Here is a 14,995-nt window from a genome sequence, read left to right as displayed (position 1 = left end):
GGGGGACGCAACACCTCTGAGACAATTTTCAGCAGAAGCTGACAACCGCCCAGTCCGCAAAAACATCACTTTTGGTTTCAAACGGGGTTCCCAGCAGATGCTCCCCAAAGGCGACACGGTGAGAGGAGGAATTTCATGGAAAACTCCAGATTCCAATGCACGCCGGGGAGGTGGCGGTCTGCAAAAGCACCGTGTGGCACCTACAAACACCCCGAGAGCCCAAAAAGCAGGGACGCTCGTGCAGCCTGGGGCTGGTGGAAGGTACAGCCAAAGCACCCGGTACCCCCCGGCAGCATTGGGGTGCCACGTGTGACTCCCGGCTGGCAGCCCAGAGGCCGGGCACCGTTCACAAGCAGCTTCTCCCACCACAAAGAACGCTCTCCAGTCTGACCAGAGCGGGATCATCCCTGGGTGGATGTTTGGGGAAAGCAAAGGACACAGATTGAGGTTGTTTTATTAGATTATGGACAGCCCCATGCAAATAGGGCCATATTGATCCGGTCTGCAAACACCTGGCTGGGAATACGAGCAGCCCCTGAGTATACAGAAGCTGCTGGAGATTATTAACCAGATCCACTGCTGTAAATCACATTACCTCCTCCCAAACCCCAACCCAGCGCTGAGTCCCCCTGTGCTAGGCACTGTCCAGTGCACATTCTTGCAGCGCAACGGAGCATCACTTCTCCCTGCCCAGCACCCAAAAGCTCAAAGATTAAGCCCAGAAGTGCAGAGCCCAGCCAGGGCTTCTTGCTCCAGCATCTGTGGAGCCAGGGCTGTGTCACCCTCCTCTCCCACAGCAACCCCCAAAACAAAGCAAAGCACATGTTACCAGGAGGGTGAAACTCGCTTGTACAGGAAAAATGCAAGGCAGGAATAAAAATAAATAAATAGATAAATAAAGGGTAGGGAATAATCACTTCAGACACAAACTCACCCCCTGCTCCCGTTGAGTACCTGGTATTTTGCACCAGCTGCAAAGCACCTACCAGTGCACAGAGCAAACAAGACGGGCTCTCCTGCCTCCCAAAGCACCCCAAGTGTAGGAAGGAGAAAAAAAAAAAATAGTAAAATGCTTAAGAGCAATAGCACATTTCCAAGAGAGGGTTAAACCCTTTGCAGGGCTTCATCAGCAGAGAAGGCAACAGCTCCCAGACTGAAGGAGGAACTGGGGAATGAGGTGCTGAACCAAAAGCAGGGGAGGAATCCCGTATTCCTCCCTTCTCCCCAGCAAAATCCCCGGCTCTGATTCAGCAGAAGCAGCAGCATAGCCTAGTGTATCTCACTGCAAACTAAACCATTTACCTTTAAACCACCAGCCTGCTCCCCTAAAGAATTGCTGCATGCAGTAATCTCCTTGTGATGTAGGGGGTGGCAGGGGGGGGGAAAGTCATGATGAAATTGTCTCAGAGTTTCTCAGCGTTTTGTTTACAGCCACTGCCCTCAAACCCAGGGCCGGCACGCAGCGCGCAAGCCTGCTAACAGGAATAAATCTAACATTTGAGATCGTTTAGAAAAGCTCTGCTCGCAGACAGTCAGTGCTCCGAGGGGGAAATCCCTCTGCAGGTCTCAAATAAGGGAACTTGAACTATTTCTCCCTGGAGAAATTTAGGTCTGAAAGACCTTTTGAGTTTCTTGTTTGGAGCTACAAGGCCTGATAACAAGATCTCTTTCCCTGGACTCACCCACAACACTTTGCTGCCAAGACCGTCCGGAGGTGAGATGGACCGTAGACCCACGGCAGTGGGGAAGACACTTAACATTCATATAAAAGGATGCTCTGGTTAGCTCTTATTTACGCATGCATCTGGTTAATATAGATAGTTTTCTGGCATGCACGAATTGAACACGAAGATACCTTCTCCTCCGTGCCTTGTCTGCTGCTATCAGCGGGCAGCATCCTAAGAGTTGGCACCTTCCAAGCACCCTCCTGTCCCGGACACATGCACCCAACGGCCACCACTACCCAAAACCTGGGGAGGCTGGTGCAAGCAAAGGTTGGAACACTCGAGAACATGGGATCTGCTCATCCATCCCCCAGGTGCAAAAAGATAGGGCTGGGAGCAATGGGACCCACCAGACCTTCCAAGAGCATCCTCCCGGTCTGCTACAATCACAGCAAAGTTTACTCGACATCAGGCACCCACCAAAAAACCTTGAAACAAAACCAAACACAATTTGGGCAGTCCCTCAGGAGCGGTAACGCTGTGCCAGAGCCAGGCCTGGTTTCATCACTTCGCTGGCAGGGCCGAGGAGGAGGAGGTGGGAGGAAGAGCCCACTGGCAGCCCTGTGCTTCCCACCTCCTCCCCTGGAGGATTGCAAGAGGCCAATTTTGATTAAACTAATCAAGCCTGCTCCGTTCAAAGAGCTCCAACCACATGCTACCAGGGGAGAGGAAGAAAAATATAAAATTAGAAAGGAAAGAGAGAAATCTCTCTTCAAGAACGCTCCTCCAAAGCTGTCCATCCCCGCCAGATCCGTGATGGACAACATAGGACTGGAAGAGGAAAGTCCAGAGAAAGAACTCTCTGCAGTGACACACGTCCAACTCTGAGGACCTGACTCCTTTCAGCCACCAGGACCTTACGGGGACATGTTCCCCCTTCCCATCAAGGGGACTGGTTTCCGTCTCCTCCCAGCCAGTCCCCAGAGCTGGATGCTCCTCTGGAAGTGACACAGCCCTCCACCAAGCCAAGGGCTCCCAGACACTGCCTTTCCTCCCAAACCATCCCCATCTTCCAGCTCCCTGCACGTTCTCTTCTTTCCTTTCCCTTAAAGACATCAGGTTTCTGGAAACAATTTATTTGTGAGCTGCACAGAGGCTTCCTTGGGCAGTGCTGGGCAGACGGAGGCCCTGCTCTCCCAAAATGTTTTGCTCCCCTCCAGGGACCTGGCAGACCCTGCCGGGCTGGGAGAGAGAACCATCACTTCTGCCTTCAAAGCCTTCCACTGGAGAGAAAAAAAAAAAACAAACACAAAATCAAAGCAAAGGTTTCCTCCCCTTTGAAGGGCAGGACCTGCTGAGAGCAGAGCGAGGACCCTGATCGCAAATACTTTCATTATGAGCTTTTGCAGAAGCAGAATGAAGCCTTAGGTGCAAGAATTACACTGGAATTCAAACCAGGGTGTTCGACTCTCCTCTGCGCCTTGGGAAACCTCGGTGGCAATGCAGGGTAAGAGGGAGGGCAGGGTTTGAAAGCCTAGCAAAGGGGCTGAGGGAGGGAGGAAGGAAAGTGAGCTGCCCCATCCTGCCCTGCAAAAAAACCAAATTAACTGGAGGGGCCTTGGGTTTGCCGGCCCTTCCCCGCACCCCAAAAACCCCAGCGATACTCGCACATGGCTGCCCCTCTTCTCCCCGTGCCACTGCTGTGGGGCTTTAGTTGTGGGGGGAAGAAAAAAAGAAAGAAACCCCATATTGTAATTGCTATATTAAAGAGAAATAGCAGGCAAGAATAATAAGAGAGGTGTCAGAAGTGAAATACAGTAACAGACATTAAAAAAAAAAAACCACTACAGTTCTGTGATGGGGGTGTTAATTGAACACAGAGCTGGAAAGAACAAAGGGGTGTTAAGGAAGAAAAGAAGGGCAAAAAAAATCCTACCTCCTCCAAAGATCTGATTTGAGTTAAGTTTGCTGAAGATAATGCAACAGGGAAAGGTAGCTAAGAGGCACCTTATATAGCTATTATGTTCTAAAATTAAAAAAAAAACCAAACCCATTATTCAACAACAATTGCACAGCTAATCAGTGCTGTCTAGAAATATTCCACTTTGTAAATTCCCCCTCCAGTTGGTGGTACGTCATTTTTCTTTTAAACCTGAATTCCTTCAACACAGAAGGGCGAGATGGATAAGAAAATAAAAATCAGGGGATTTCAAATACAAAGTCAGGGTCTTTTTTACGAAGTAGAATTTGCCCGATGCCCTCACCTCCCCCAAAAGAACAGAGAAAGTGAAACGATGGGAAAAGCTCTTAAGGAGGAGGAATCAGATTAAATGGTCATATATCCTGCGCTCAGCCTCTCCCCGCCGAACGAGATGGGAGTTGGGAAAGGCTCGCAGCTGAAATAGATGCTGCTGCATGTTGACAGCAGATATTTTCCAGTTTGCCATCCAAGGACCCCACGTCTGCATGTGCCTTGCCTGATTCTTCTGCTTAGCTATTCCGCTCATGCGGAGAACAGCTTAAAAAAAAAAACCAAAAAAAACACAAAACACACACACAACAAAAAAAACCAAGAGAGAGGTAAAAAAAAAAAAAACCACACAAAAAACACACAAACAAGGAGGGTAAAAAAAAAAAGCCATGAAGACAGAATCCTTACCTCTGCCTTCAAACTTTTCATAAATCAGCAATGCTATTTCCGATTTCAATCCATATTGACGGAGGAATCAATTGTATTTAGGACAACAATGCCTCCCATTTCCATAATTATTATTCCAAAAAGCCAGCCAGCCATTTGAAGGCAGTCCTGCCCCTTCCCTCGCAACAAAGCGACCAACAGCAAGTGAAAACACACCAAATGTAATGGCAACAACTTATACCTATATTTAAGCAGCAATTTCTCCCCCCCGTTACGTGCTCCCACTCGGATCAAACCTCTCAACTTTTGGTACTTTGAAACAGACATCACCCCAAAATCAATCCTCTCCACATTGCAGACAAAAGAGAAATCCCTGAGCTTTTATTATTAAGTGTTTATAAATGCTTTAAATTAACTGAAGAGCAAGTGCAAAAGAGAACTCTTCGGCCAACACAGACAACCTCTTTTTCTAAGAACTTTATGGACACTTTGGGTTTGCTCGAGACAACGTTAACGCTATGAAATATTAGCCATAATGTTGCGAGAGACGGTGGTAAAGTCTCCGTAAGGCTCTGGAGTCACTTAAATCAGGCGGCAGGGTAACCGAACGCGCATTTCTTCACATCATAACGCCGGGGGGAAGATGTACACACACACTTTCAAACACCCACCAGTGACCACAAACGATCACCAGGATTTCAAACGCGGCACGTGCGAAAATCTGGGAAGCAACGTGGAAAGTGGGAAGAGAGAAGTTGGCTCAACTTTCACGCCGCTGCCCGCAAGGAAGGAGAAAGCAAACAGAAGCAGGACGTATCCTCAGCCACAGAAAAAACACGGCTAGCTTCCTCCCTGCACTGGGCCCACAAAGTAATAAGCTAAAAAAAAAAAAATTAAAAAAATAAGAACACATCGGGCCATTTGCTCCCTTAGAAAGCGTGACTTTTGAGGATGCCGATTGGGTAGAGGGGAGGAGGTCTTTGAATTTGCAAAGTAAAATAATTCACCGTAAACCTATCTGGGGGTAGATAAACAACGCTCCAAAACCCATCTCGATTCAGCCTCTTCGGAGACCTCTGTACAGCAGCCCCGTAGCCAAGTAACCCAGGCCCAACAGCAACAAATTAAATTTTAAAAATGTAAGACAGCCTCCATTCACACCTGAATATCCTTTATTTCCAGCAGCACGCTTCACCCTGTATCATCCCTCTTGATTTTACTCAGCAGAGAGGAATTATCACACCCAGGGACCACGGATGTGTACAGCTCCCATCCCTCCCCGGGACCCCGTGACATCCCTGAGGTCACCTGGATTTCCCACTAGGTCTGGTCCCAGCAGATTCCCCATCCTTTACCTTTGCGACTGCACCGATAAAAAAGCCAAACCGGGATTAATCAGTTCCCCTGCCAAAAAGTATCCCTGCACCGTATGCTGCATCAAATACCCGCGGAGAAAAGGCAAACATTTTCTTCAACTCGCACAAAATAAAAGAGGGAAACGGGAAAGGAACTTCATAGCTCCTTTTTTTTTTTTTTTGACGTGGCACCCAGGGAAAGATTATAGAATCACTCATAAAAATTTATCTCTAGGCAGAATCCCTCACGTTACATGGTATGAACAGTGTGGAGGTTCCCATATGGAACCCGCTGCTCGATGTTACGACGACTCGGTAAGGGAGGGCAGACCCGGCCAGGCAGCCGCGAGGACTCAGAGCCGAATGCCATCGGTCCGCGCTTTGTCTGCACAAACAACGTTTAACAAAGGGGCCCCTTAGTCATTTTATATATATTGCAAGAGTCAAGTAATTGTATTTTCAATCAGCTGCTCATGCTAGGAGGTTTTTTATATATATATTTTTATATATATATTTAAGAAAGGAAAAAGACCCAGATTCAGGTTTCAGAAAGCTGTTCCCTTTTTATGTGTAACTATCAATGTATATCAACGGGGTGTGCAATCATATTTATTGTCACTTTCATTCATGTCATGCCCTTGCTTATATGGTTTAGATATGAATTATTGACTGTTACAGTCCTTGTTGTAAAAGGGGAGGGGGGAGGAGAAGTCAAGTACTTTGCAGCGTGCTAAAAACGAGGCAGCTAGATCGGCATGGAAAAGCCCACGGATCACCTCTGGACGGTTCAGAAAGCCAACAGCAGAGATGAATACCTCCCCCCCCGGCCAAATTTCCATCATTCCCCCCATTTTTTTAATTAAAAAAAAAAAAGCGATTCCAACAAATAAATAAATAAGTGGTGCATGTTGCTAAATGTCCTTCCCTGAGCATCTGTTGTTTAAGATCACCCTTGATTGATGACTGCTATTTTTTAATTGTTGCTTTTAAAATTTAAATGCCCCCCTGGGATGTGTTATAAGTGTGTTAGTACATGGTAGGAGGTCTGGAAAGTGGGAAACAGCAGAACCAACGCTCTCATGCCATTAGCTGCTTTAGAAGCCTGAGAACACCCCATGCCATAAAACACCAGTACCCTAAAGTAACTAACAATCTAATATATTGCTTTCACTAAAGGCAACTGACAACTCGCTCTTACATGAGCTAGCCTGGATGATTGGCAGACAAGAGCATTTTAACCCTTTTTTTAAAAAAAAAAAAAGCACACACAAAAAAACCCACAAGTAAAAAACCAAAACCTTTATGTTTACCTGAATAGTAATAGCAGTAAGACTGCACAATTTCATTTTGTTGGGTTTTCCCCCCCCAACACTCCATACTCAGATTTTTTTTTTTCTTTTTTTAAACTGTGCCATGTCTTAAAGAAAAAACTAAATCAAGACAGAAATTGCAAAGGTTTAGATTTTTTTTTTCTTCTCCTCAGAAAAAGCAATAAATAAAGAGAGGCTATACAATAGAAATTAAACCACGGTATTTTCCCTTCCAAACACAAACCACATCACACAAGTGCACTGCCAGAAGCATCAAATACCAGCAAGTTATTTCTCCCCACTTAAATACTGCTACATGTGGAAGGGGGGGGGCCGCAAACTTGGTGGAATAAAACCCTCAAAGAGCAGAATGAAGAAATAATACAGAATTGATTTCCTACCTGTTTTTTCTTTGATTTCACACAAGACATTAAAAAGGGCTGGCTTCATCCTGTGGCAGTTTAAAGCATGTTTCCTGGAGAGAAAAAGAAAAGAGGGGAGGGTGAGGTGAGGATGTCACCACGGGGAACAACTTCCCAAATTCACATCACTGGCATGTGGGCGCCAGAGGTGTGGGGAACACATTTGGGTCCCCTTGGCCCCGCTACCGTCCGCGCCAGGACTCCAGCTCCGGTGCTGTGAACAGCCACCTACCCAACGCAGAGGGGATGAATTACACCAATTTAGGAACAGCTTGAAAAATCGCCTTTGCCACCGAGCGGCTCCCACCGCCGGTGCAAGCCGAAACCAGCAGCTTTTGGGAGCCAAGTTCGGTTCAACTGCTTGATTCAATACACAGAGAGCACCAGGCTCTCTCCGTCCCCAAGCCCCGATATTAAACACAGCTGCGTGCTTTATTAGGCTCGTCCTGCAAGGCAGAGAGGGAATAAACCACCCCCTTGCCCCAGCACTAGAAACATCCTCTGCTTAGAGCTATGAATTCGGGGAATTTCGGCACCCAACTTGGAACGCAGAGATGCACGTACCGAGAGAGAAACTCATTCCTCTGCCTCCGTGCTACTTGCACCCAGCTTATTTGCAGGTGTTAATTTTTTTTTTTTTTTTTTTTTTTTTTTTTTTTTTTTTACGATCAGGACAGTAAATACATTTTAAAACACAGACACTGCTTCTGGGAAGGGAAGGGCATGCTATTCAATGCCTTTCTTTTCGGCTCCTGTTACTTCGGAGCTGACTGTTCTCCTGTGGGTTTTGAGGAAAGGAGAGTGTTGGGGAGGTGGTTTTAAAACCCACCATGAGCCTGCTGAGGCAAAGAAACACTATCATTTTATATTTTCTCCTAAGCCATATGATCATTCAGCCAAGGGTTTAGTTGTGTAAAGGGCTGTTACTATCAGGCGCCGGTTACGGGATTTCTGTTTACCAACCAAAATTACACGCAAAGACAATGTGAACATCTGGCAAACATTCACGCTACTTACCCCACCACCCACAACATGTTAAAAAGATTTATCTATCTGATGAAGTCTCTCAAAGGTATATACCCTTGCAGAACCACAGCATCCCCTTATCAGCACACCCAGATGGGTGCAGACATTTGGGTATATACAGATCCCATACATACGCTGTAGGGGCCTTCTTATAAATAATACCGGCACTTCGCATCTTTCCAAAACTTCATTGAAAGAAAAAAAAAAAGCGGCAAAACAACCATGCAATAGTAGGATGGAAGGAGGAAATGCAAAGCCAAACATCACTGATAAATACGGCATGTTCGGCAACTTGGAATTAAAAATAATAACAATAGAAAGTACTGTGAGGAAGCAAGGACCAGCGAGGCAAAGCCATAAAACCTTCTCCTAGCTCTGTTCTGCTTTGGTTTTATTGATTTGATTAACTACACTAAATTACCCAGGCAGGAACACACACAATTCCTGCAACTTTCCGAAGGCAGATCACCTCACTGCCCTGGGTCTTGCCGGGGACAAAGTGCATGATTTCTTCCTCCTAACAGCTACTCTGCTCCTGGAAGAACATAAGAAAATTAATAAGATCAGCCCAGCAACAAGCCTGCTTGGTAAGCAGGAGCTTTATGCAAGCTGGGAAGGTGAGGAGGATGTAAGCTGAGGTTCAGGGGGTACTTTTATCCTTCTGGAAGTTCTTATTAAGCGAGTTTATGGGGCCGTGTGGTGCATTTTTCCAGGAACAATGTATTCTAACAATCTGCTCCAGCTTGGAGCATGAATGCCAGGGGGAAGGACACCAAACCTAGCAGCTCTGCGGCCCAGAAGAAATTTCAAGTGTACCCCTGGCAATTTTGGAGCAAGTTGTTTTGTTTTGGTTTTGGGTTTTTTTTTTAATTATCCCTTCAGCTGTGCCTTCAATTTGGAGATTATTATCTTCCCCTCCCTTAACTTTTGCCAGCACCTTTGAAGGTGTGTATTAGGTTTGCACTCCTTGCAGCTGGGGGCAATCTGGTTATTGGCTTTTACAGCTTTTTTTTTTTTTTCTTAAATACCTCTGCAATTAAGGAAAAAAAAACCCTTCTATGTGTATCCTCCAAGCGCAAAAACACGGCCTTAAATATAACATCACAATGGGACCCTAAAAAATATTAACACCTCTAAGAAAGAAAAAAAAAAAAGAGGGGGGTTGCAGTTTGTGCCTCTTTCGGAGGTGCCCAAAGCAGAGCCCCCCGCACGCCCAGCCTGCTCCAACAACCACCTCCCCCCGGGATGAGCCCCCACCCCAAACAAGCTGGGAAAAGCCAGGCCGAGCCCCACTCCGGGAGCCCCGGCGGGGATGGGGGGAAGCGGGATGGGGGTGCTGCGACCCACGGAAAGCGCCACGAAGTTAGGAGGTGGGGGGGGAAAAAAAAAAATAAATAAAGGGGGGGGAAGGAAAAATTAGCCAGTCCCATATTTTTTTCCCCCCCTCTTGGCCCCCAAATTTCTCGGCAGCAGGACCCCGTGCTGGGCGCGCTCCCCCCGCCGGACAACAAAGGCCGGGCCGGGGCGCGGGGGAAACTTCCCCGGTACCTGCCCCCACACACACACACACAACCCCCGCCGCTCTCACCTGGCCTGCGCTTCGTCCAAACTCTGGTCCGTGATGGTCATGATCTGCTGTAAGATGTCTCCGATGTCCTGCTTCCTGCCTGCCTCCCCCTCCGCCCCGCCTGGTCCATCCTGCATGTGCTGGGACAGGCCCGGGTGCCCCGGCATCCCCACCCCGCTGTGCGTGTGCATCAGCCGCGGCTGGTCATCCATCGCCGGCCCCGCTCCGCCGCCGCCTCCTCCTGCCCTGGCTGCCGGCAGCGGCGCGGCTGGGCTGGCCGCCTGGCTCCTCGCTTTCTTTTCTTGCTCGCTTTCTTCTTCTTCTTTCCTCCTCCTCCTCCTCCTCCCCCCCCGTTCTCCTCCTTCTCCTCCTCCTCCCCAGCCTCTTCCTCTTCGCTTTTTATTTATCCTTCACGCTGGCGCCCGGCTCCGCGACGGGGAGGAAGAAGAGGAGGAGGAGGAGGGAAAAAAAATGCCAAAAAAAAAAAAAAGAGAGAGAGAAAAGAAAGCGGGGAAAAAAAAATCCCTTTGGCTGCTGGAGGAGGAGGGAAGGAGGGAGGAGGGAGGGAGGGAGGGAAGGAGGAGGGAGGGAAAGGGGGGGGTTCCGGGGAAGGGAGGGGAAACGGCGGCGACTCCAAAAGCAGGGCAGCGCAGCCCCGCGCCCGGGGAGGCAGCGGCCGGGCCGGCCGGGCAGGGGCCGGCGGGGCAGGGACTGCGCCCGGGAAGGAGAAGGAGGCGGCGGCAGCAGCAACGGCCGCGGCGGAGCGGGGCGGCCACCCGCGATGGCAGCGCCGGAGCTGCCGGGGCCGGAGCGCGGCGGAGCCCCCCGCGCCCCGGGGGGAGGGCTCCAAACTTTCCCCCCACCCCCAGGCCGGGCTCGGGGCTGGCTGGCGGCCCGCACCGCTCCGCGGCCGGCAGCGGGGCCCCCCCCTCCGCCGGGCCTGCGCGCACCGCTCCCGGCCCTCGCCGCCTGCTTTTGTTCGGCTCCGGACTCCTCAAACTGGCACGGAGGAGCCCGGGGGGCGGGGGGAGGAAGGGGCAGCGGCGCCTCCCCGCCCCCCCGGCCCCATTGGCGGCGGCAGCGGGAAGGCCGGCCCCCGCGGGCCGCTCCGCCTCCTCCGCGGCCGCCCGTCAATCTCCGGGTTCAGAGGTGGGCCGGGGGCCGCGCCCCGCCCGCGCCTTAAAGCGGCCGAGGCCGCCGGGCGGAGGGTGAAGGGCCTTCGCGGAGCGGCGGCCCTGCTGGGGTTTGGCGTGCGGGGCCCCTCGCCGGCCGCCATGGGCCGCGCTGCGTGTCGCCTCAGCCCGCGCTCAGGCCCCGGCCCGCGTCAGCCTGCCCTCAGCGCTGTGCCCCCCAGCCTGCCCTCAGCTCTGTGCCCCCCCAGAATCCGCCACCTCCCAGCCTGCCCTCAGCGCTGTGCCCCCCAGCCTCCGCCGCCCCCCAGCCTACCCTCAGCTCTGTGCCCCCCAGCCTGCCCTCAGCTCTGTGCCCCCCCAGAATCCGCCACCTCCCAGCCTGCCCTCAGCGCTGTGCCCCCCAGCCTCCGCCGCCCCCCAGCCTGCCCTCAGCTCTGTGCCCCCCAGCCTCCGCCGCCTCCCAGCCTGCCCACGGCCCCACAACCAGCGCTCCCCGCTCCCCGCGGCCCCCCAGCGCCTCCATGCCCCTGCGGCTCTGGCTCCCCATGCTGTCCCTGCATCAGCCCCACTCCCCGGCTGGCAGTGGGGTCCCTGCTCCGCTGGAGCCCCCAGGGAGACCCTTCCCTTTCACCTCAGCCACAATGCCTCCTCACAGGGCTGCTTCTCTTCATCCTCTTCCCTGACCCACGCATCTGGCAAGCGAGGCCTTCCCAAGCACATGGTGCCACATCCCACACCCGAGCATAGAATCACAGAATAGTTTGTGTTGGAAGGGACCTTCCCAGCTCCCCCAGTGCCCCCCCTGCCATGAGCAGGGACATCTGCACCAGCTCAGGTTGCTCAGAGCCCCGTCCAGCCTGGCCTGGGATGTCTCCAGGGATGGTTCAGCCACCACCTCTCTGGCCAGCCTGGGCCAGTGTTTCACCACCCTCAGTGTAACAGATTTCTTCCTCATTTCTAGCCTGAATCTCCAGAGGAAGCTTCAGACCTACAGGTCACCACACTCTGGAGAAGCACTTCCTCAGCCCGTTTCTGCAGTCCCTGCGATCTGAGACTGTCCCGTGGCCAAAAAGACCTCTGTAGGCATCAGCTGGTGAGCAGGGATGGCCTTGGGACCGGGCTTGCCTGCAAACTTGTATTTAAAACAGAATAAATAAAAGGTAGTTACCGTGATGGAAGAATTTCTTGCGAGGGAGATGCTTTCATCAGATTGTCCCCTCCTCGGATCTGAGATCTGCCAGCTCCAGGTGGGCCCAGCCCCTGACCTCAGCACAGGTTGGCGAAAAAGCCTTCCAGTTGACTGCAAAGAGAAAAAAAAATTGTAAGGCAATTGTTTTGCTTCCACTCTTCCTTTTTAATGAAACACTTTGCAGTGTTTTAAGCAAAACATGACTTTTCAATTTTCTTTTGAACCATTAAAATGTTTTAAAGTGGTTGAAGGCAAAGTGAGATGTTTTGATTTTTGTCGCTATGAAATGTCTCACTGAACACATTTCCTTCTGTTTCTTCATTTGCCAAAATTTTCCAACAGTTTCTGCTTTCTTGCCCAAGACGTACCTATATATTTTTTACTTTTTTGAAAAGTCAAAAAAAAGGAGGGGGGATGAGAAAAATGTCCTTTATCTCCACAGCTCCACAGAAAGCAGAACTTCATCCAAGAAACAAGGAGCCAAGGGATTCCTCTCCAAAGGTCCTAACTTTCAGACACTTAGTCATCCCTTGCTCACACACCAAGTCTAGACACATGCCATTTCAAGCTCTGGCAAGGACTCTCCCATCCCCAGAGGTCAGTCCAGGGGCTTTCGGGTTTGATTTTGAGTGGTTTCAAGGAGAGGCAGCACAGCAGACCTGAACGTACACAGCAGAAAAGGGAGCAGTGGCTGCACAGGGATGGACAGGGACATTGGGGACCACGGGATGTGGTGGCCTGCTGGCCCTGCAGAGTCTTGAATTGCACATCCTTCCCCTGGCTCTCAAGCCACGGCGCGATGCCTCAGCACATCAGGAGAGAGCAGGAGCCAGAAAACCCTTGGGGGAGCTGGTGTGGATAGGGTACGAGGCACACGTGGGGTCGGTGAGCCCCAGGCAGCCCCGTGGCATCTGACATCTGAGCCACTCCAATGGATCCCGGCACGGGGCCCTGGAGGAGCCGTCGCAGAAATGGCCAGGACTCTGCTTCTACCGTCTGCTGGAGTCCGTAAAATCCTTCCTGTCAGAGATAACTAATCCTGGGGCCTTTACACCGCCTCTCCTGAAAAGCACATTTTATTCCTCTGCCTCCTCCTGCCTTCCAAGTGCATGAGACTGCAATAGGTATTACCGAAAATATTCCCCATGGGAGCCGACACTGGGCTCCCTTAAAACCCAAACACCATCACCCCTCCTTCCCCAAGACACAAGTGAGCACTATGCTCTATTATCTCTACACCCACTAAATCTTTCTGAAATAAAGAATAAACATTTCCACCACACATAGAGTAAGTGTATGTGCCAAGCTGCATTGCTTCCTCTCCTCTGTGGTTGTTATAAAGTGGTTTTGTTTCAATGGTGAAGCAGATGGACAGATTCCAAGTCTGGCGTCCCCACTCCCTCCGAGTATGTCTAACACTGTCTTTGGTTTATCACAGATTCCTGAAGAAAATGTTTACTGGAGCCTCTTGTTTAAAATCTTGGCTCCATCACAGCATAATTCCTATTATTTATTAAATGAAAATCAAGCTGTTGTTAATGCACCATTACTGTGGCAAAGTGGAGCCCCTGAAAATGAAAGCCAAACACTATTTCTCTGAGCATGAGGGAAGCATCTCCCCATCACCATCGCTCAGCGCTCACACCACAACGGGATCAAAAGTGATCTCCTGGCCTGCGACTCCTTAAACATTTTCTTTTTGGTGAGGAGAGCCATGAGCTCTTTTGCTTTGCTGCCCAAAGCCTGACATCCCAGAGTCAGACTGTACAGATTGTCCACAACACCATCAGAGTGGCTTTACCAAAGACACCTCTGTGGCGATGCCCTTCTCTGTTCACCATGACTGAAATAATTTTCCTCAAACACATTCCAGGGGAAAACCAAAGCCCTTCCTATTTCCCAGCCCGCCGCAGCCCCCACAACACAGTGAGCTCCATACGGATGGTCTCTCTCAGGTTGAAGTGTGGCAGAGTTTACATTCCTAACTGGTTTTCAGATGAGATTCTTAAATTTTCCTGGAAATGTTGTGTTGCTGCTTTGAACTGATTGTTTATTTGTCAGTTTAGTCATTAACCTTCTCCTTTACTCCTTTAGCTTTTGATAAGACCAAAAATGTCAAAGGGAAGGGAAATAGGCTCAGAATGATTTCCCCTGGTGAAGGATCCCGGTCCCCAGAAGCAAAGGGAGTTTTCTCATCAGTTTTAGCAGAGACGCTCACTCACTCACGTTGCCAGGTTAAATCAGCGTTCAGGCTCTTGCAGGGTTGTGCGTGTTAGACCTGAGCAAAGTACCTGGGTCTTCTGGAGTTATCTCAGTCTGTAGATCTCAAAGCCCTTTCAAAATGAGCTCAGTATTGCTGATTCCAGCTAAAGGAGGTGGGAAGAACTGGCCAGGCAGTGGGAGAGCCAGAAATGGATTCCCACTCATCCATTCCCAGCCACACTCAGTCCCCTGCATCGCGCTGACTTTACCATGGTCATGGTATGCTCTATTAAGAAACACACGTCTTAATCAATGCATAGCTTATTTTAAAGTTCCTACTCACAAAATTATTACAAACAACCTGAAGGCGGGTAAAATACTACAACCACAGGAGAGAGGGATCAACTGCTGTTCACACCAAAATTTGTTGCATCTGAACTTGTTGTTTGTCGCTAATTCAAATGCAAGTAACAAAATTCTTACCATCAG

The 14,995-nt window shown here is 50.2% G+C and overlaps 1 protein-coding gene across 4 annotated transcripts in view; it reads right to left on the bottom strand.

Annotated features, from left to right (window-relative positions):
- The window catches only part of PBX1 (PBX homeobox 1), a 126,602-nt gene extending 115,608 nt beyond the window's left edge, over positions 1 to 10,994 (bottom strand). For all 4 annotated transcript variants that reach the window (XR_010607311.1, XM_065648998.1, XM_065648999.1 and 1 more), the window contains exons 1-2: positions 10,004 to 10,994; positions 7,369 to 7,442 (exon numbers count right to left, since the gene is read on the bottom strand). Coding sequence is in view for 3 of the 4 variants with exons in the window: in XM_065648998.1 (XP_065505070.1) it covers positions 7,369 to 7,442; positions 10,004 to 10,194 (265 nt within the window). In the remaining variant the exon portion in view is untranslated. The remainder of the gene's footprint in view (positions 1 to 7,368; positions 7,443 to 10,003) is intronic.
- Between the last annotated feature and the right edge of the window lie 4,001 nt (positions 10,995 to 14,995).

This window comes from Caloenas nicobarica, chromosome 20 (genome assembly GCF_036013445.1).
Source record: "Caloenas nicobarica isolate bCalNic1 chromosome 20, bCalNic1.hap1, whole genome shotgun sequence".
Taxonomy (NCBI): Eukaryota; Metazoa; Chordata; class Aves; order Columbiformes; family Columbidae; genus Caloenas; species Caloenas nicobarica.
Note: the sequence above shows the minus strand (reverse complement) of the source record. Positions and strands in the feature narration are given on the sequence as shown.